Source organism: Arvicola amphibius, chromosome 7 (assembly GCF_903992535.2).
Source record: "Arvicola amphibius chromosome 7, mArvAmp1.2, whole genome shotgun sequence".
NCBI lineage: Eukaryota > Metazoa > Chordata > Mammalia > Rodentia > Cricetidae > Arvicola > Arvicola amphibius.
Window position 1 is genome coordinate 99,205,218 of NC_052053.1, and position 23,178 is coordinate 99,228,395.

Sequence of the window (23,178 nt, forward strand, 5' to 3'; positions counted from 1 at the left end):
AGGTCCAAAAGATCTGCCATGGTCATAGTTACACATGGGCAAAGGTGATCAAATAGAGGACTAAAGTCCACAAGCGGTTTATTCTATTTTATGCCATCTCTTTCACATCTCTGTCATTGACACTTGGAGACCACTGCAATATGTTTGAGCAAGAACGCATGTTCTAAGTATTGCTCCCCGCAATCCTCCCTTTCTGTTCTGTTTTTGTTTTTTGTTTTGTTTTGGTCTAAAGTTCTGGGATAGAATATCACTGTCTCATGAGTATTAGGCAAGTGTTTTCCCCAGCCAAAATCTGTTTATTTTAACTCACTGGTAAGTAACTCCATTGTAAACTTTGGGAAAAATATTTCTATGTTCTCTTTACAAGTTCCCTCAATACAAGAAAAACACTTAAAAAAAAAAAAACAAAACAACAACAACAAAAAAACCCATCTGCTTCATTTCCCGCTAGGGCTTCATAATTAGGAGGAGTTGGTTAGCTAAGGATGAACTAGGATCTCTCTTTCCTATCCAGCTGCTCATTATTTTCCTGTTGCCATTACACTAGAGTTCAAAGCCATTTCTTTCCCCTCCATTTTGCTCTACTCCTTTGCTTAATACAAAGCAGGGAGCCAAAAAAAAAAAAAAATGAAATGCACTTATGTTCCAATAAAGAAGCAAGATATTCTCTTTTGGTTTCCTCAGAGCTGAACAAATTGTGTGTGTGTGGTGTGTGTGTGTTTGTGTGCGCGTGTGCTGTGTGTATAATTAAGATGACTTTTAATGATATTTCTAGGGAGAGTGCTGGTCTCTATTTTCTGTGGTACTCACTTAATATCTCCTTATGGTTTACAGCTGTTGGTTGGTCACTGTGATAAAACATGCGAACATGCGCACAAAAAGAATATAGCATAGCGCTGGTTATACATTCAGTAGTCAAGCACTTGCGATTATAATATGCCTGAGGCCCTAAGTTTGATCTCTCACACAAGACATATCTACCAATCTGGTTCTAAAATATATGAAAAGTTAACCTTCTTAGAGCATTTCTTTATATACCCAAGCAGGCAGAGAGGACAGAAGAGGGAGAGAGCAAGATCAACTGTGCAGGCCAGGAGGCTCTGTGCAAGAGGCAGCCTTTGAGATTGGAGGATCTTGGGAAGAGGGATGAGAGAACAAGAAAGAAACACTGTTCTAGAGACAGAGAGAAGGGCATCAGAAGATTGCATGCTTGACATAGACTTAGTGGGTTGACCAGCAAGGGGAGGGCTGACCCGGCAGCGTTAAGAAGGATTAACCTTATTTAGTGGGGTTCTAGAAACTAGGCCACTCAAAAGAAAGATACTGGAGTTTTTGCATTTGCTGACTCCCACATTATATTACATGGCTCTTAGAATAAACCTCAAATTCCTGAATATTTTTAAATTGGCACACATATTTTAGCGCATCCTCAGAAAAGACAATCTTTGGCATTTTGAGTAAGAGGGACACACCCTAGAGTAAGACCACATCGCAGAATGGAAGCAGAAGGTCTTACAGGGTTTATTAAAATGAGCCAATTATGAGTTTTAATAAATCACTTGATCATAACACAAATCACAAAGAAAACAAAGGGACACATGAAAGATATATTTGAAAAGAAAGCTAAAGCCAATTTGATGAGAGGAGTTGAAAGAGAGGTGAATTCCAGCTAGTTCAGGTTCTCAGCTCAGGTGGCAGAAGGTTGACAGATCACTGAATGCAGAAAGAAGGGACACAGAGCACTTTACAGCGTTCATAAACACGTCGGTTGTTTTCACATGAAAAACAACACCAAGAAGCAGACATTGGGGCTTCCAATCTGAGACAAAAGTGGTACTGACCCATGCAGGCTACCTGGTCTGGCAGTCAGGAGACTTTCTAGGCCTGAAAGTCCCCTGGATTCCAGCAGGGCCAATTCTTTGAAAGTAGAAAGGGAAAGTGGGCTTGGAAGGACTGTGTGAGTCTACTCAGACCCTTAGCACTGTGCCCCAAACTCAACTGCAACTAGAAAAGCTCAGAAATGTCAAGAAAGGACTTTAACAAAATTAGAAACCACCTTCTGGATGCTGATGTAGTTCCCCCAACCACTCAAGGTTCACTGCCCTTAAATCCCAGCCCGTCTGACCTTTGCTAAGTAGGAGGTCGTAGGGAAAGGGCAGATTTACAACTGGGGAGACTTTGTCTTGCTCCTTCTGCAAAGCTGATCAGGAACGTCACACCTCTTTCACATGGCACCACTGCATACTTTCCCTGAGGTGCTCAGTACAAATAAAAGGCGAGATCGCAATGGGACCACTAGCAAAGGCAATGCTGGCGCATCAGTTTCAGAAACAGCAACTAGTTAGCAAGGCACAACAGAGGGCGACAAGACTCCCTCCTGGGGGAGATGATGGATGTGTGGAAAGATGACTCAAAGGAAACTCACTCAGAGACGGCAAAAGACAAGAATAGATCAGGTGCCCAGCAAGATGTCCAAGCCTAAATCACCAGGCTCCAGCAGGCAGCACTGACCAGCGTCCAGGAGCCAGGGCTCCCAGCTCTCAGCAGGAGGCAGGAGGCTGTATGTCAGTGTCAAGTTTCAGTCTCTCCAGGACAGATCCTTTACCTTCAGACAGGGACAAATCATCAGCCGGAGACACCAGGTCTGCTTGAGAAGGGAGGGCTCCACTCAGATGGGCCGTAATTTGATTCGTCAAGATAACCTGTGAACAGACAGGGAGAACGGAGGGGGAAGGGAGAAGAAAGAGAGAAGACCAAATTAATTATTAGAGCTATCAAAAGGCAGACTGTGGTTCAGGAGGAGAGTGATAAAGGCAGGTAGGAAAACCCCAGCTCTAACTTTCGCCAGCTTATCAGGCAGGGTCTATCGCTATTCAAAACCCAGAAAACAGAAGCCGGTGGGCTTTCTTCAGAGCTGACATGGCTGATTGCGCCTTCCCAAATACAGAGCAGGCTGAGAAGTGTTATAATATTAGCTAAAAGCAGGAGACAAACCAGAATTAAGATGCACACATGCACATTATATAAAGTTTATCATTTTTTTTTTTTTTTTGAAAACTAGGTCCCAAGTCTAAGATGTTGCTGGTACTGGTTTCTAAAGTCATTATTTGAAGTTTGGAGACCAGCGGATTCTTCCTGTTATCCCCAGAGTCAGCTTTATTTCCAAATGTATGAAACAGAAATAAGATTCGTCTCTAAAAGAACAGCACAGGCTTCTTTTACATTAGCTGATGAAACCCAAGAAGTTCAGTGTCACGATGCATTTAAGGCATAAGTGGCCACAACTTTAATACACCACAGCATTAAAGTTCCAGGAAAGGACTCTAAACAACTTACCTTACATGACCCAACCCTATACAGCACTTTCCTATCTGGCTAAGTCAAGAAACTTTCTTTCCCTCAAAAATTTCCATTAGTAAGTCTATTCTACTGCTTAACAATCTAAAAAGAAGATAAAATGCTAGAACATCCAAGAACACATTCACTGTCAAAAGTTCTGGGTGGGGTACCCATCACGAGTAGAAACCCCTGGGCATCTTGGTCACGTGAAGGAAATGTCTGTTGGTGCACAGTTCAGTGCTTAGAATGTGCACCTAATAGCACAGAACTGTCTTGGTCCTTCGAGAGGGTTAGCCATCCTGATATGAACAGAATAATCTCTTTTACCAAAATTTCTCATGGTGCCGGGGATTGAACAGGGCTTTGTGAATGCCAGCCAAATGCTCTACCTCCAGCTATACCCCCCATTACCCAGCTTTTCCACCATACCTCTGCCACTGTGTCTTCAATGGACCAGGGGCACATATAAATCCTGAGCCAATGGCAGCTTAATTGAGGGGTGAGAGGTGAGTAGCATGACAAGGTCAGGCTGAGAAATGAGGGGCTCGATTAGCAGAGACAAGCTCTCAGAGGCTTCAGTCTCAGGGACCCTTGGAGTCTCCAGCTCCTCTGCAATGCTGGCCAGGCTTTCTAGGAGCCCACACAGCACTTGCCACCCTCACACCTCAGATCCTGCCGCCTCGCTCCTTCTCATCCTGACTGGGAAGAGTCACACGGGCTGTCTTCAGTGAACATGCCTAAAACTAGCAAGCGCTCATGTGAAAGTATGAATTAAAAATTATGTTCGCCTCTCACTTCATAGTATATACTATAAACTACAGAGTTTAATATAGCTGGATTCGAACTGTGACCTTGATAGCCGTGACCTTGGAAAAGCTGCTAAACTGCTGAGCCCCATGTTCTACAGACGACATAGTACTTATCTTACAGACGCTTACATGACTTAGGTGAGATAAGCAATAGGAAGTACTTAACGGGGCTCCCAGTACTAAGTGAAAGTTCATGGGCCAGAAGCACTGCAGTTATTCTAGAAGGATGACATGGAAGCTAATGGCATAGGATGCTTCAGACATTGGTTCTAAAAACCGAATATTAAATCATGATCTTCATATCAGAAATTAGTTTTATAGCAGAGAGTTCTCACTAAGCTTAGTCTTTTTCTTTTTGAGCTAACCACAAATTTTTGAATAAAACGGGTCTTGAGAGATGGTTCTGTGCTTAAGAGAGCTTGCTGATCTTACAGAGAACCCAGGTTCAGTTCCCAGCACCCACGGGCCAACTCTCAACCACCCGCAACTCTGGCTCAGGAGAGCTGTTTCCCTCTTTTGGCTGCCACAGGAACTATATGTATGAGGTACACAAGCATACAGACAAAATACTCATACACATAAAATGATAGATAAAATCTTTAAATAATTGATGTTAAAAGATCATAGAAAAGGTAAGTAGTTGACGCAAAGCCAACGAGACACTGATATTGTTCTGATACTATTTTGTGTCTCATCTACTAAGAAGCAAAACAATGTATGTTCTAGTTTTTTCTTAAAATGTGACTTCTGAGAAGTCTAGACATACAAGCTTTGATTTTATTAAAAATGTTTATTAACATATATTCTTTGTACAAAATGATAAGTTTCAATATTACATTTTCATTTTTCTTTCTAAAATTTATTTAGTTCTTTTGAGAGAGTCTTATTATGTAGTCCAGATTGTTCTAGAATTCATTATGGTGATCAAGCTGGCCTCCTCAGAGCTGGGATTAAAGTGTGTGACACTAGGACCAGCCCCATAACAGTCTGTTCATTCACGAATATCACACATCTGACCATACTTGGCATCCCTCTGTTATGGTATGCTTATTGGATCAGTTATCTGTGGACATGAAGGTTGTTTCCTCTGAACTATTTCAAGGTTATTTTTAGTTGGTTAGGCTTGCAATGAGGAATATGATAACAAAAGTGAGCTTTCATTTTTGTGGGACTCTTCCAGATGATGGCTTGGTGAAAATGACTGAATCTCTAATAATGTATATATATAACTAGTGTCACAGAATATAGTACCTAGCATGTAAAATAAAGCCTGTCGCCTCATACACTGGGGACATTAAGAGGAAAGGGAACTACATGGCTTCTCCAGACCTGTATAAATCAATGAGAAGGTATCAGCTAAAATATTTCCATCACTCTTTTTCAACATTGGTTTTGTAACGGAAACACGTACTGAGGTGATGTTTTTACTGTATGGAACGGATAACAGCCTGCAAATCTCCAGCGAGCTACAGATGGCTTCAAAAATAGCTGCACTGAGGGGTGGGGGTTGCAGGTCAGTGGCAGAACACTTGCTTAGCAGCCGAGAGGATTGGGGTTGGATTCCCAGCAGAAGAACGACAGGATGGGAAGGGGGAAGGGAAGGAAGGAAAATACACATTTCCACTGAGGTAGGTGGAGAAGAAAAGCTTTTCTCTTTCTGTAGATTATCTTTTCCTTGTTATCATAGGTCTTAAAGCCAAGAAGCGGAAGGCATCCACTGGCCGGAAACTGGGGGGCTTGCTAATCACATCATCAGATGGAACTGTGTGGTTTTCTAAACCTGTGTTTAGCAAAACGATGGAACAGAAACACTTCCAAAAGCATCAATTACAAATAATCACAACTTGGACAGAAGCCTACAGACGTGTTTTTCTCTGAGGCAATCTGGAGATGTGAAAACTATGCTCTTAAACTAACTTATAAAATACTACTACAGAGTTATAAACAGAGTCTTAACACTGTCTGGTTTCTGAGAACGAGTTCCGACTGACACTTCAGAGGGCTGTTCATAAACTCTGTTCGACTGGAGCAATTGGGGCTTCTGATATTGGACATAAACTTGTGTGAGAGCAGTTTGCACAGAGGTTTAGGGCAGTGGCTTTGGAATTAGACGGGCTGGAGTTCAGATCTAGGCTCTACTGTTTCTACCTAAATGACACTGGCCAGGGTAACTTCTCTTGATTGCTTAACCCTCAGGAGCTCGAGCACTAGACTTGACAATTTATTTAAGATCTTTGGCACAGTACCCAGCCTATGGCAAATGGTTCTCTGTCATTGTCCATCGCCATCCTTTGCTGACTGTGCTTTGCTTGTTCAGAAGTCTCATGCTCAACTTTACATATGAGCCTGTTAGTATATATGTGTATGCATGGTTTTTTTGTATCTGTTAAAAACTGTAAAAATAGTTTCTCAATTTTAACAAAAAAATCACAAACAAAAGTCAGGGGGCACCTTTGTACAGCATATTATTATTCACCATTGACAAAGAACATACATTTGCTATTTATATCTTTAAAGGCAATAAAACTTCAATTGGAAGTGCATCTGTTATTTTCACCATTTCCTTAAAAGCACGGCTAATTGAAAACACAACGTACGTACATCGGCATCAACTCTAACTACAAAGCCAGAGGGGGACTCTTGGACAAAAGGGAAGATAAGAGTTTTAATGATCATGGCTTCATCTGAAATCAAGAGGAGACTGAATCTGGCTCAGAATTTACTTAGGAGAACACCATCCTCCTACTGAGCAGGGGGGCCAGGAGCCCTGCAAGTTATAGAGTAACTACTGTTTGACTGAATTTTTTTTTTTAATGAAGAGATCACTTACTTGTTTTCTAGCACTGCCTTGGTTATAGGGTGCATAAAAAGCCTATCTGTACGCAAAGGCACCCTCATATAACGGGGCATAGACCATGAGTCCCATTGCTAATACTGCCCCCCAACACAAAGAAGGGGACATTTCCTCCTTCAAAGATAAGTCCCCATGCCATGTCTATCATGGTTCCAGGAATGAACCAGACTAGAATGGTGAGAAAATGAATAAAAGACAGACAGATGGGCACACGGACAGAAAACTGGGACAGGCAGTCTGGCCTTCAGCTGGAGAAACTAGCACCCCAGAATCTCATCGTGTTTATTGTGTACAGAGGAACAAGGAGGCCGAGTTTATGGAGTAAAGCTGGATTAAGGGACAGATTTTCCTAATCTCCATAGGAGCAGTCTCAGACTGTAAATACCTGTGGAGAGAAAGCTATGGTTGATGGTTTCAGCACACACTGTCAACACTAGCACTTGGTCCCCCAGGAAGGCTACACCTTCCCTCTGAACCTGAGGCTACGAGGTCCCTGACATGGGCCATGCCCGCTCAGCCTTCCTCTGTTCTCTACATCCTGCATTCCAGGTTTCCTCTTGCATCATCTTCTATAACTGCATCCTATCCATCATTTTGCGCGCGGTGGCACAAGGCCTCGTTTAAAGAAAATACTTCTCTAGAAAGAAGCGAATTCAAGGTACATCCTCATAAACAGCACAACAGGTGCTGCTGTCACAGAGACGACTTGGGAATTAGAGAGGAGAGATGGCTGGGAAATATATACACCAACAAAACATGTGACCCACTTCCATTAGGTATTAAAAAGGCAGCTGTCAAAAGCTTTGCTATCGGGGGCTGGAGCAGAATAAGCTGGTCCTCAGGCCTAAGGGTCAGGGTACTTGAGTATCTGAGCCCAACTGTCCACTAGTGTATGGGCCCAGTGCAGACCACCCGCCTTCAGTTGAGCTATCTTTGGCTATTCTATGATATAAGGCTATACTCACACCATCCTCCAGATTACTGATTCTGGTCCAGAACACATTCTGCTTTAATGGGCACTTGAGTGTCTAGTTTGAGCCACACCACATTGAAGGATTAGAAATGTCAGTGCCGAGGCGTCCATGAGTAGCCATCGAGTATACCATAGCCTACCATGAGCGTCGGCATCAACTGGAGAAAACAGAGTGGAGGACTACCAGGACTACCAGTGATTGAAGGAGTGCCTTAAACTTAACTCTTAGAAGATAACGAAGAAGACAAAGCTTGTGGTTGGCAGGGGTAGAATAGGTAAAAGGTAGTACCTGGCCCTGTTTAGCAGCAGAAGAAATATTAATGGTCATCAAACTAGTAACTCAATATTTATAAGTCAATTAAATATTTCTTAATGCTTTGACAATTCCATACAACATATTTTAATCGCATTTGTCCCCCAAAACACTCCTCCCTGATCTACTCCCACCTCTCTACTCCCCCAATTTTCTGTCCTCTTAAAAACACTCTTTAATAACTGACTCCAATTGTGCTGCTCATATACTTCTGGGTGTGGGGACACTCACTGGAGAATGTCAACCACCAGTAACCACTCCCTTAAAGAAAAATGACTCTTTTTCTCATAAGCCACCAATTGTCCATAGCTCCTCAGGTTGGGGTGGGGAGTTGTGAATCTCTTCTCCTTCCATGCTACAATGTTGACTGGCATGATATTGGACAAGTCTTGCACAGGCAACTATAGCTGTGTTGGGGAGTATTATTTTCGGGTGTGTTACTTTTGTGTATGCTGCATTTGATTAACTGTGAAGCAGTGATTCTTTGCCTGTCTAAAATACCTGATGGTTCTAATCAAGAGCTGAACAGCCAATAGCGGGACAGGAGAAAGGATAGGTAGGCTAGCTAGTAGGCGGGGGGTATAAATAGAAGGAGAACCGAGGAAGAGGAGGAGCAATGAGAGAACAAGGAGAGGAGCATGTCAAGGGTCAGCCACCCAGCTACATAGCAGGCCACAGAGAAAGAAGAAAGAAAGGTATGCAGAAACAGAGAAAGGTAAAAGCCCAGAGGTAAAAGGTAGTCTGGATAACATAAGAAAAGCTGGCTAGAAACAAGTCAAGGCTGGGCATTCATATCTATGAATAAGCTCTGTGTGTGATTTATTTGGGAACTGGATACTGGGCTCCTCAACAAGTCAAAAGAGAAAAATATTCCACGACATAGCTGCTGTGACTTCATAGCACAGGCATTCTATCATGTCCAGAAGACAACATTTCACTTTGGTCTTCCCTGAACTCTGATTCTTATAAACTTAGTGTCTCCTCTTGTGGTCCCTGAGCCTTGAGGAGGGAGTGTGATATAGACAGACGTCTCACTTGTGGGTGAGCTCTCCACTGACACTTATTCTCTACAGTCTGACCAGCTGTGAGTTTCTGTACTAACCACCATTGAATGCACGAGGAAACTTTTCAGATGAAGCCTGAGAGTGGCACTAACCTACAGGTAGAGAGATACGAGTTTATAAGACAATTTGATATGTGTCTGTTTCATGAGAGAATAGTGGTATGCTCACCTCTGGGGCCCGTGAGCAGCCCACTGTGGGTTCTTAGCCAGATTTATAGTACCAAGAATGTGGTTCCTTTGGTGGTGTGGGCTTTAAATCCAATCAGAAATTGATGGTTACCATATAACATTCATGCCACTATTGTACCCATGGGCATATTTTACCATGAGGGTCACTATTCGTAGTTCTTAGGGTTCCCAGGGTCCACAGTTAGGTAAGAATGTTGATGACTTTTTCCCCTCAGTGGCTGGCATAACACCTTACAGTACTATGAAAGCTATCCAATGGAGGAGGCTTCCTGGTCAGTACTGACTTAATTTCTCCACATCCAATGAACAATGTGCAGTGTCTTCACAAACAGAGCCTTATCATCAAGTTCTAGTAGACAAGAAGTAGATTTTTTTTATCTCTAGAATACCTCTAATCAACAACTTGGGGGGAAAGATCCCATATCTTGCACTGGGCTTTTTATCTGGCTTCTGGGATGAGCATAATTCCTTGCATACATTAAATACAATGTTCCTCTCCCTCTCCCTCTCTCTCTCTCTCTCTCTCTCTCTCTCTCTGTCTCTGTCTCTCCCCCTATACATAGATTATAAAATAGTAGGTTTTCACATGACATTTTCAAACAAGTCAGACTGATCTATTTAAAGATATCATGAATATGATAAATGTTATCATTAGCTTCGTGTGTGGGCATGTTAGAGACAGATTTTATCATCTCTATTTTCCACTAAGTGAAGTAGTCACTTTCCTGAGTTCAACAGTCCAGACGGCAAGATGGGGCTTATAGGTTAATCTGACTCCTTCCTAAAGCAACAGTAGGAAGAGGAGAGAGGGTCTTTGAGCCCAGACCTACTTTAACAGATGACTTCTCCATGCCTTGGTTTAGAGAATCCAATTTATTAGTCATGGGATTCAACTATGGGATCTCATGTGCAGACATGCACTGAAGACTGCCCAAAGTCAGTTGATAACAAGCCACTAGTCAAACTAATAAATAACTCTGAGCCACATACCAAATAGCTTCAGTTTCTGGAAAGTCAAGCATGCAAGGCAGTCTACATAAACTATGTCAGTCTTTCTAATATGTGCAAACTGGTCATTTCTGAGGCCACAGGTATCTTGGAAGCTAAGTTCTTCGTGGGACTCGTGTCTACATGCAGCAGAGTTCAAAGGGTAGACTGACAAGAGAAACCACAGAGTGATCTCAGGGAGTTCTATGCCCAGAACACCACTTCCTCCTCCGCCTACTCCCTGGCAAAAAATGACCACAGCCTGCTACACAGAATCAGTGAAGTTTCAAAATCACCTTAACTGGGCCAGGAGGGCTGAGTGCAGTGATTGTAAATAGGCAGCCCACTGAGGAACAGGGCCAGCGGAGAAAGAGCAACTTGACAAGAATATGGGCACTGACTCTGCACATCATCAGCCAGGCACAAGCACAGTGCTTTCAAAATGACGAGCCACTGCCTTTTAGGGGTTCCAAAGGCATCTTTCTTTCTTTCTGTACTGAAAACAGTCTATCTGCTCCAGGAAACATTATTAAAATATTACTTTTTGTACTTTAAAGCATCCTAATTGCAGACATGACAGTGACCTGGCCTTTCTGTTCAAACAAAGCCTTGGGTGAGTCAGACATTCTGAATTTTGATCTCAACTCTGTTAAAACTTACAGAATGCCTTGCTCCTAAGAAGACAGAGGCCAGAACTCTCCTGTGAGAGTTCAGGTTCATTGAGACCTTCCATCACACAAAGTTTGAGAAAGCCCTGGGGTGGTTTACAGCATGCTCTTCTCTTGCTTCCCAACCACGACAGTGTCTGTCCCAAATCTCCTGCTCCCAGAGAGCCTTGCGAGAGGCAGACAGAAAAGAGAGAGCAAAAAAGGAAAGCTCTCTCCCCCCCCTCTTGTGTGTGTGTGTGTGTGTGTGTGTGTGTGTTCACATCCACACATGTTTGAGTAGAGGGAAATGGATTAAGAACAGGGTAGGCCCAGCATGCAGGTCCAAAGGCTATGTTTCCAGGCACAGGTCCCTACCCCTCCCACTCTCTTCCTACCCACTTCCATCTTTGGAAAGAGATATCCAGCATTTGTTGTGAGGAAAAGTCAGACTAAATATTCTGGAATTTGAGCATCACAAAAACAAATCTGGTTTTACTATTCACTCGCTTAGTTTTGCCAAGCTCTGGAAAATTATAAATCATTCCATGATGAAAAAAAGATCATCCCCCCCCCACCCCCTCAGCTCAGCGAATATCAACTGTCTGTTCTAGAACAAAGAACTGATAAGACTTCAGGATGTCGGTCTGCTATTCCCATGGTGAAGGACTAACTGTAAGACAACGATTATCTGGGAAAAGGTGATGCTGTCAGGACCTTTCTTTTAGAAATATCTGTCATAAAACATCAAGCTTCAATTTGACCTGGGGGGAAAAAAACCCTACGATTGTGGGATCCTAGCCGCCTGCCTGTATTTAGTTTTGGCTCTGACATTACTCTGCTGTGCAATTCTGGGAAATGTGCCTAACTCCTCTGTACTTTAAAGTTTTGAGTCCACAGACATGATGGGGAGAATATATTCCGGTGACTGTTAGTGGAGAAGGCTGCAGAGAAAAGTGCCAACCATGTTTCAGTTTGCGTCAGGTCTGGTGTTGTACACAGAATTCCATGACTGTTTCTGGGCCTCACCATCTTCAACCTTGAGAAAGCCACTCTGCCCAGAGATACTTGGCAGTGGCTGAGGATAAAGGGAGGGGGACATCCTGGGTACATTTGTCTTTATGGTAAAAATTCTTCCACTCCAGAGAATTCACATTCTGCACAGTGATCTGGGAGTAAAAGTCTCTCTAGTGTACTGGCTTCCTCCACTGCTGCCTTCCCCAGCCCCAGAACCACCAGGTGCTGATGCCAGTCCATTGAGACGAGGGAGCACACTGAGATGCAACTATGCCTATGGGCACAGCACTGCTATTGCTGGCCACAGGCTTTCCCTGGAGTGGATTCCCAAAGTAATCCACAGCCAAACTGGGGAGGAGAGTTGCTGATCACAAGAATCCTTAGAGGAAAGTCGGGCTCCAGGAGAGGCAGCACACACAGAGGGAGGCGGAATCTCTTCAGCTTTCTATACACATCTAAGCGTCCTCCTCCCATCATCTTGACTGCATCACCTCCAGCACTGAGTTCAGAGATGTACTGAGGACAGTGTCTGCTATTTGTTCAAATCCAGCACGATGGTGAGGCTTTTTCTTTGGACTGCTTCCCCTAGAAGTACACCCCAGGGGGAAACTTGTGGCCAGCAACTGTGGTGTTGTGGCCATAGGCATGGTGAACACTAATTGCACATCAACACATTGTTCCCTGACCCCAATGGGCTGACGTTAGCACCTGGGTTCTGGGACTGGGGTTGGGGGTGGGGTGGCAACAGTTGAGGAAGCCACAAGTAGCAGGCCAGTGTGCTGTTTCCATCTCTAGCCCAATCTGGCGGCGTTGTATCTGTGATCTTGGGCCCACCTCAGGAAATGACACACTCTCTTGGTTAGTTGTGACAGGGTAGCCACTGTGGCTTCTAATGGTGCATTTACCCACTATAAGCAATATTGCAGTTAGCACGGGGCCAAGAGAGTCTGGCCACCTAGGTGGGGAAAAGAAGCAGGCCAATTGTCAGATGACTCTGAGCTTCACAGGAGACATGAGAGGAACTTTCCTACCAGCTGTGCTGTGCACTTTCTGTGGCGGAGTCACTTCTGCATGAAGTTTGTTTGGCTGTCTCTGCCCACTTCCTTGTCCCTGACTACTGAGCTCTTCAGAAAGGCAGGGAGGTGAGGTTCCAGAGGCCCCCTGAGTTTCTGATGACCTTTTTAGGTGTTTTTGTTACTTGTGGTGCTTTCTATTCACGTGTATGCCTTGGTGCTGGGGATTCCCCTCCCCTTGGTTTGCAAGGAGGGTTAGAAAGACACAGCTTCGTGATAAGTGTCATCATAGACGGCTGGTACTAAGACACTTCCCTTCCTTACACTCATTTGGGACCAAGGAAATAGTTCTATTAGTCATTTGCTCCCCCAAGAGACTGAAAATATAGCTCCTGGGGGGAGTCCAACTTGATCAACACCAACTTTGATCTCCCAGTCTCGACTATACTTATGGGAGTGTGGAGCTGAGCTCAGAGGAGCCTCAAGTACCTCCTGTGGGGTACAGGCCAGTGCTTGCCTCCTCGTTTTTTCTCTATGCTCCCAGCATGAATGGTGTGGCGTCCTAGCCTGCACAGGCTCACCAAAACACTGACTGGACAGATGCAATCGCCTCTGTCTCCAGAGTCAATGAAATAAGCTCTGTTCACCATCTGTTCAAAGACTGGTCCACAGGTCTGCCTAGAAACCCAAGTCAGCAGCTTTGTCAGAGGCTCTCACACAAAAATAACTGCAAGTCCACAAAGATGGACCATTTATAAGCTATTACTTTTTAAGGGGGAATGACACTGTGCTTCTATGCCCATATTTAAATGACATCAATATAGACAAACAATAACGACTCACAATTAAACAGACTCAACAAAGGAAAGACACAAGAGGAATAGGTCTAGAACAACTATACTAAGTGGCCAATATTTACCTAGTAGCCCTTGGCGTGGCATGCTCCATAGTGACCACTGGAGAGCAAACCCTCCGTCATATGCTACAGACACACTGAAGGAAGTATTCTGGTAGGGCACATCTCACTTGAGGTACAAGACCCATGCCAGGTGACAAAAAAGTTTCTTCTCTCTGATACTCACTCTGGTGACTTGGAAACGCCCATCTGGAACTATGTCTGAGAGGAAACGTGAGGGAGGCTCTGTCAGGCCTCAGAGTTGCCAGAAAATACGGCTAGGCACCTACAATGACCACTGGCTCAGTTATTCGATATAACTACATATTGCAGCCAATGCTTTATATCTTTCCTTCCCTCATTTTCAGATGGCTATTTGTCACCTCTCACCTGACATCACTAACAGAAATAATGGGCTCCATGATATTTTATACTTTGGAGGGTTCATTCACAGCCCAGTCTTAATTGATCCTTATGAGTGTGTGAGGGAAGCAGCTGTTGTGAGTTAGGGGGTAGGCAGGCTCTGGGCCCAAACATCCTGGCTCCCTTCTCATAACAGTAGTGGAACACCAGGTCTCCCACTTACTCAGGTAGGTGATCCGCTCTTTCCATGCCTGTTTTCCTCAACTACATAATTGGGTTTGTAATTATACCTATGCTGGAGACAAATGACAGCATGCAATGTGCTTTTTAAAGAGGCTTGACACTTAATAGGTGCCTAATGAATACCCCTTTGTTGTGACATTCTCTTTCTAACTTGTTTATGTCTCATGGTCCCTTCCTCTGCTTCTCACTCATCCCATCCTAAATACCCCAGTCTGAAAAACCCCTTCCTTCATTCTTCTTTAAGTTTTTGTATTTCAGGGTTCAGGTAAACTCTTGATTCTTTCATGAAAAATTTCCCAAATATTTTAATCTCAACCAATCTCTCAGCTCTTAACATACCTGCTTCAGCATTAGTATTAAGTGACTTACTACAGGAATTTTTCTCAATGTTACATGTGTTGTTTTTCTTTTAACAAGTCTTAACAGAAATATTTCTTGGTCTCAGATAAGTCCAAGGAGGGGAAATCAGTTAATACCAACCATCTATGATACTACTCATTATAAAATTTTGTTTTTCTAATCCTTGCCTAGTTTTCTAATCCTTGTAAACTTCAAGAGATTTGATGCCTTCCTGGGTCCCTGACCCTGTTCTAAATGAGGGAAGGCAGAACAGAAACTAGCCTTGATTCAGTACTTCCCACCTACAGCCTCCGCAGTGAACGCTTGTCTGACATTTCTTTAGCTTATTTCATCCTCCCAACTCAGCAAAGTCAACAATATTATTCTGGCTTTAGAGATGAAGAAACTGAGGTTCAGAGAAGGCAATCAGTTTTCTGAAATCAACAGCACCATGGGTCAGATTCAAATCTGTTCTATATGGCTTCCTGGTCTATACTATACTGCTTCTGTCAAATCAAAGTTCTTTGCATGAAAATTTATGGCTTCATGGACATTTGCTGATTCAGTTCCTAAAAGCAAGAAATGCAAATATTAGATTAAACAAGTTCCATGTTTCTCAATGCAAAATCACATAAAGAAATCTGGGAAGATGGCTCAGTGGGTAAAGTGCTGGCTGTACTAGCCTGACAACCTAAATTCAGATCTTCAGCATCTATGTAAGAAGCCGGTTATGAGGCTTAAGGCCGTAACCTCAGTGCTGGGAGGTTGAGAGAGGATGCCAGAGGACTTGCTCTCCAGCCAGTGTTGTTCATCAGTGAGCTTGAGACCCTGACTCAAAAAACTAAGGTGGGAGAACCATATGAGCCACACCCATGAACCATAACAGTGAACATAATAGTATGATACATCTAAGGGTGCAACAGTGGTACTCACAGCTTAGGGGTAACCAACAGATACATAACTGGACTTAAATCCTGCTCAACAGGAGGGAAATCATGTCCAGTACAGGAAACCTAATTAATTACCTGGGGCTAGTGGGGTCATGGATCTTAGACAAGAATCTTCTGCTGCCTGTTACTAGATTAGCATAGTTCCAAACTGCATTCTAAACACTTTTCCTTTCACCTGCTCTCGTTCCTCATCAAAGAAGTACCTCTTTGCAGTGAACAGAGACGATCACAGGAAATACAGAGAACAACTGATCATGGGGTACTTAACCCAGTGGACATATCTATAACATAACTCTTGCACCTAAGGCTCAGGGAACATTGCAGAAGAGGGGGCAGAAAGACTGTAAGAGCCAGAGGATCAGAGCTGTGAGACGGTGTCTCTTGGAAATGACAGGGACACTATACTCAGGATACCAAAATAACATGCTACCTAATCAAGACCCAAACAATGGCAGACATGTTAACAAAGAAAGGGGGACTTTCAAGGGGCCTCACCTCCTAGACAAAGAACTACAGGCAACCAATGACTGTGGAGAGAGGGAAAATTAGTCTTCCCCAGGGATGAGCTCCCTAACTCATTATGCCAGCAACACTAAACACACTCAGCAGGTTATACATACATTTTGTGTGTGTGTGTGTGTGTGCGCGCACACAATGATAATCAAAGAAAAAAAGGTGATGAATTTGAGAGGGAGCAAATAGGGGTGCATAAGAAGGATTAAAGAGAGGAAAAGGAAGGGAGAAGTTTAATTATATTTTATTTATAACTTAAAAAGGAAGGCGGAAAATGATAGAGGAAGATGCTGGACATCAACCTCTGGCTTCCACACGTACACATATACATACAACATGCATACATATAAGAGATGAGCGTGTATTTATTTTTAAACAAGATGTTTAAGAATAAAACAAATCTTCAATAGGAAGGGAGGGAATCAGTCAACTGTCAATGGTCTACTCAGTGGGCCTAGAGACGTTGAATTTGCAGGCTAGGGAGGAACCGTGCACTGGTAGGTGTGGCAAGGGAAAGGACACAGATTCCTGGATTCTATTTCTGTCTTGGCCACTAACCCCGCTGCTAATATTTTCACTTCTGCTAAAATGTGATGACGAGAGTTTCAGGAGAAAGCTGTTCCCTAAGAGCTGTCAGACAGGCAGTTAGCTGGTCACGTGTGCTAGAGCCACACACAATCCTGGGATCTGGAATGGGAGTTTCTAGCTGGGGCACAGTCCATGTGGGCATCTGTCTTTCCAGTTCCACCGTGACCCGTAGAGAGTAGCTCACTTAGGATCTACTTGAGCCACTTGGATTTGTTCTTCGTTTCTTGCTTGAAGCAGTATTTGTACTTTTTAGACTAGTTACTATACACAGTAACAATGCAAAATAATAATAATAATAATAATAATAATAATAATAATGGCTTCTTAGCATGTTTGGAAATCAAGTCATGATATATTATATTAGTGCCTCTGCATCCTGATGGGCACCCAGCCTTATGGTGAAAACTCAGCTGGGATGGGGGCAGCAGGAGCTGAGGTCTGCCTCTGTTAGTTCACTCATATCAAGATGCCATGGTGGATTCTAGCTCTTTTCTTTTATGGCTTTTCATGATTACTTTAAAACGAAAAAGTGACAGAGAACCTATGGGTAGTGACTGTCCATTTCTACTTAGCTGATGTCTCATGGAATTCTGAATCCTAGTGTTGGGACCAAGTCCTATAGCTGACTTCCTGGAAGGGATCACTGCTGAGGGCTGCTTTGAACTGGGAGGGGAGGAACGGACAAGCAAGCTCTCTTCTCCCTGGTTATTGACAGAACAGTGCTCCTTCTTGAGGACTCCTGCCCTCCACAGGACCATAGCGAAATGACTAAATTGGCCTGTTGCTCCAGTGAATCCGGATAAGTGAATAAGTCAATTCTCTCTAACTCTGTGGTCTCAACTTCTTGTTGGCTTATTGCAAAATTAAAGGGCACACAGAGCAGACCCATCAATCAGTAACCAGGAGAGGAATGAGCTCTTTGTGGAATGCACTAAGAGCAGGAAAGATGAAGAAAAAAAAATAAAAAGAAACCTCATGAAATAATCATTTGTTAGAAGAACGGAGGGAAAAATTCCCCGTTCACAAGCAACATTATTTAGGAAAAGTCTTATTAAAGGTTTCCTATCTCACTAGGGGAGCAAACCCTGGAATGCAAACAAAGTCCCTCAAATCATCTGCTCTTTATTGGTACTTTTTAATGGTTTTTTTTTTTTTTTTTTTTTTTTTTTTTTCTGTATTCCACAAGGCATAGCAGATATCATGGGCCAAGGGCTAGAACCGTGAGTGACTCAGCAGGCCCATGACCACAGGAAGGGGAAGAAAAGCCACTACTGTTTATTAACAAACGAATGAACGAACAAATGAACAAATAAACATCACTGACTCCTACAGCCTCTGCTCAAAGCTGAGCTTCCCCTAGCACCTCTTAATTCAGAGTTAAAGTTCCCGAGGCCACGCTTCTTTAGAATATCAACTAACACTATTTGATGAACACGAAACCCAAAAGCGCTGGAGGAAGAAAACCAATATTTACAGAGTGCCAATCACCAGGCTCATTGTCTGTTTGAACAAGTTTCTTTAAGGAACTTGGGGTGTAGTCCAGAGGTAGAGTGCTTGCCTGGCACATACAAGCCCTGGTGTAAACCACAGCCCTGCAAGAGACGAATGACTTACTGTAACACCCATTGCAACCCCGAGATGGATGGCATGATCTCCCTGTTTTATGGATAAAAATATTGGGCACCTGGGTTGGAGAAATAGCTCAGTCAGTAAAGCAAGACTCAATTCAACCCCCACATCCACACAAAAGCCAAGTGTGGTGGTGCCCCACTTGTCATCCCAGTCCCAGGGAAGTGGAGATTGGCAGACTCTTGAGGCTTGCTGGCAAGTCAGTTTAGCCAAATTGATAAGCCCTAGGTTGCAGCAAGAGACTCTGCCTCAAAACACAAGATGGGCACCCTCCTAAGGAATGACAACCAAGGGACACACACACACACACACACACACACACACACACACACACACCTAGAAATACATGCACACACGCACGCACGTGCGCGCACGCGCGCGCACACACACACACCAAATTGCTGAACTTGTAGCAAACAGCAACATCATGTGATTGTAAGACAATCTTTCCTAACTTGGGGGATCCCATCCGGGAAACCCACTGGAAGAAATGAAATTACAAGCAGTGATGGAAATGGCATTCTGCCAGCTCAGCAGCATACACTTCCCATGCTTCCTTTCTCCAGAGAAGTTTCTTCTCCAAGACAACCATTACAGCGTCTAGAAAGGCAAGGAGCTAAGGGGTGTAGGGAGCTGACTGCTCTGGTAGACAGAAGAACCAGTAGAACAGAACACAGCCCTCTTCTTACCATGGAGATGCAGCTTTGGAAATACTGTGGCCATGGGGGAAGAATTCTTTAGGTTACTTTAGAACATTTTTAAATGTATAATACATGTAAATGAATATAAAACTCTTATCTGAACCACATTGCCAGCAATAAAGTAGACATTACAGTCAGAGAAAAAGAGCAAATTGTTTAAAGTTTACAATATTTAAGTGGAGCCAAATACAGGTCCAACTGACTCCACATCGCACCGTCCAATATTCCTTGATTCCAAAGAAGAGCTCACCTCCTAGAGATCAGAAAAACTGCCATGAGAATGGGATCTCATTTTCTTTGAAGTCAGGATGGCTGCCTGGGACCTGTATTCTCCTATGGGAACTTGGTCATTGTTTCCTTGTTTTTCCTACTGGTTACTCACTAGGAATAGCTTTAGAATAAATACACTTTGTTGCTGAGGTGGTCCTTCATTGCCAATGTGAGGCCTGATAGTCATAAGTTACTGCAAGCTGTCTCCTCCACTGACTTAACCACAAAGTTCCCAAGAGAGGGCGGTAGAGGCAAGAGGTGAGAGAAAGCTATATCTGAGACAAGGAAAACTCTGAGCTGAGAGTAAATCTTGTTTTAAGTTATCCCGTCCAGTCCCATCCCATTGTTGCCCCCCCCCCCCACATCCCCACAAGTCAGTCCATCGTGTTCTCTGCCTTGAGCAATCCCTGGATGTCATAACCCATCCTTCTCTGCAGCTCTCTCTTGCGAAGTAAGCTTGGAGGGCCTATCGGTCTCAGCCATGAGTCATCCACCACTACTCAGAAATCTATAGTCCTTCCTCCCTTTCCCTCTTTCTGAAGAACCCCATCTTAAGGAAGCTTTATAGGTGGCTCTGGTTGTGGGACTTTGTCACCGAGGCCTAGTGACAAGCAAGTGCTCTACAGCAGTAACGCTGAGGGGGTAGCTATGGGTCTGAAGGCCAGAGCTTCTGACTTCAGATCCGTATTAGCTCCCCTGCATGTTCTTGTCTTCCCTTTGGTGAAATTAAACATTTGACTCTACAGTGGCTGACAGACTCCCTCTAAACATGTCTGAGGCACAGCTGTAATATAAAATAAAACCAAAATTACTCACATAATTTATTTCATTATTAAAATTAAGTCTTCTGTTTATTTAAAATGGAACAGACAGGTATCTTCTGGGAATGGACTATAATAAAAGGGATCAAATAATCCTTCTCATAAGGGAGGTGTGTCCAGATGTATGAGAACATAGAGGTTGAGAAAAGATGAGTCTCCTGCTGGAGATTTGGAAAAATTATTGGACCTAGAAAGCATTTAACTGTTTGGAAGGTAATTCCACATAGCAGAACACCTCACATTAGAAGAATTTAGAGCCGGGCAGTGGTGGCACACATCTTTAGTCCAGCACTTGGGAGGCTGAGGCAGGCAGAACTCTGTGAGTTTGAGGCTAGCCTGGTCTACTTGCAGAATATTTGTTTACACTGAAAAGATGCATCACTGCCTAAGGTGTCTTCTGATTGGTTTAATAAGGAGCTAAATGCCCAATAGCTAGGCAGGAGAGATGAACTTAAGATCGACAGCTATTGCGTCTCCATGGGACCAATCTAGGCCCTCCATATGTGGGACACAGTGATGAAGCTTGGACTATCTGAGGGGCCCCTGGCAGTAGGAACAGGATCTATTCTTGGTGCATGAGCTGGCTTGTTGGAGCCCATTCCCTATGGTGGAATACCATGCCCACCCTTAATGCAGGGGATGGGCTTGGTCCTGCCTTTACTTAATGTGCCAGACTTTGCTGACTCCCCATGGGAGCCCTAACTTGTTGGGAGTAGTAGATGGGGGATGAGCTGGGGGAGGGGCCAAAGTTGGGGGGGGTGAGAGGAGGAGTGGGAGGGAGAACTGTAATTAAAATGAAATGAAATTTAAAAAGAATAAAAATTTAAAAAAATAAAGACAAAAAATACAAGACTGAGAAGCATGGTAATAAGATCTCAGCTGAGAGGCACCAGGCACTTTCTCCTCCACCAGATACTTGTATCTGGTGTCCCAATCTTTCAGGAAGAGAAGACCCCATTACCTCCTGCCTGACATGGAAAGTGGTTTTCACAGGACAAGTTCTTACAGAAAGAAAAAAAAGTCAGCTACAAGTGAGTCTCCTCCTCTCCCACCCCAAAGTATGGGGAGGGGTGGCACCCCAAGTTTCAAACTGTATTTAGAAGTCAAATTCTGCTAAAATTGGGGCGGTACAACTAAACCAACAACCAAAACATCCTCAGTGCCATTGTGGCCCATCCTGGCAGCTTCTCTTCAGATCCCTCACTCAGGAGGGACCCCTTCAGACTTCAGGGCTCCCCTGTCCAGGCGCAAGGGGTGTGACAAGGCAGAGTCCCTTTACTCACTCTAGCAGCTTGACAGTCTGTCTGCTCAGCGGCTTATTCATCAACACGACAGGCAAGCACGCTCTCCCTGTTCTGTGTATATCTTCAAGACCAAGAGCAAACTCCAGCTAGAGAGTCCAATACAAAAGGAATCATTGCAACCTCAAAGGCGTTACTTTCAGGTAAATATAGTTGTGAAGTATAGGATGAGAGGGTCACACAGAAACCCCTTGACTCTAACACAGACTTATAAACAGTCAAGTCAGTGGCACTGATGGAGTCAGGCAGAACTTGCACTAGGACCAAATATGAATGCCACACAATAGTCAATCTGGAGCATGATCAAGAACAGATACTAAAACCATTAGGCAAACAGCTGGTGGAGAACTTGATCAGGGAAAGACGAGACTATCACCATCTGAGCCTGGTTGGACCACTACTAACGTCAGTGTGAGCATAATTCTTGTCTTGCAACACTAGATAGAAGGTCCATAGAAGTACATACTAAATACTTTTATCCTTAAAAAAAACACCCTCAATCAGAATCTAAGCCTTTAAGTGCAATCACTAGTTTATGGAAATATGAGATACAGAACCAGTTAAAGGAAACCGTGAGAAGCCATCAGTCAAATCGCCAAATAAATTACATCTAATTTCTACAATAGCGCAATGCCACAGATAAAGGAAGGTAAAGATGTGGTACGGAGCAGAAGGAAGCAGGAAAAAAAAAGTAACATGTAGACTTTATTGAGATCCTATTCAACCTAACAGTTGTAAAAGGACATCTTGAAGACAATCAGAAAAATCTGTATATGAACTAGGTTAATTAGTATTAACACACCATTACTAATGTTGTTATGGGCTGAAGGCATAGCAATTATGATTTCAAATGCCGTTATCAATTTAAACATGGTGGATTGGTGGAGGATATTGCTCTGACTTACTATCAACATCATCACCAATTTTTGAGACAGGGTCTCTATAGCCCAGACTGGCCTCTGGCTCGCTATTCAGTCAAAGATGAATTTGAATTTCTGATACTCCTGCCTGTACCTCTTTACTGGAATTATAGGTACGCACTACTGCACTGGGTTCTATGCCTGGGGATCAAACCAGGAACTCCTACATGATAAGTAAGCACTATATCAATCGAACTACATCCCCAGCTCTAGAATGTGCTGGATTACAGACAGAAATTTTAAAACACTATCAAGAAAGGGAGAGATAGACGGGCATGGTGGTGCACACCTTTAATTCCAGTGCGTGAGAGGCAGAGGCAGAACCCTCTAACCCTGCGATATCTTACGTGTTAACCACGGAAGCAGGAAAGGACAAATGCTAAGGGTGTTTCTTTTTTTTTTCTTCTCCACTAATTTACCAAAACTATACACTGCAAGGAAGGG

At 43.5% G+C, this 23,178-nt stretch overlaps 1 protein-coding gene across 15 annotated transcripts in view; it reads right to left on the reverse strand.

Moving 5' to 3' along the window:
* The window catches only part of LOC119818468 (DNA repair protein RAD51 homolog 2-like), a 437,860-nt gene that overhangs the window by 152,809 nt on the left and 261,873 nt on the right, over positions 1-23,178 (reverse strand). For 12 of the 15 annotated variants that reach the window (XR_005286124.1, XR_005286130.1, XR_005286128.1 and 9 more), the window contains one exon: positions 2,606-2,702. The exons of 1 other annotated variant lie outside the window; for it this stretch is intronic. Coding sequence is in view for 4 of the 14 variants with exons in the window: in XM_038335844.1 (XP_038191772.1) it covers positions 2,606-2,702 (97 nt within the window). In the remaining 10 variants the exon portion in view is untranslated. Of the gene's footprint in view, positions 1-2,425; positions 2,703-23,178 lie in introns of those variants that run through there. 2 more of the 15 variants (XR_005286133.1, XR_005286132.1) reach the window with 2 other exon arrangements.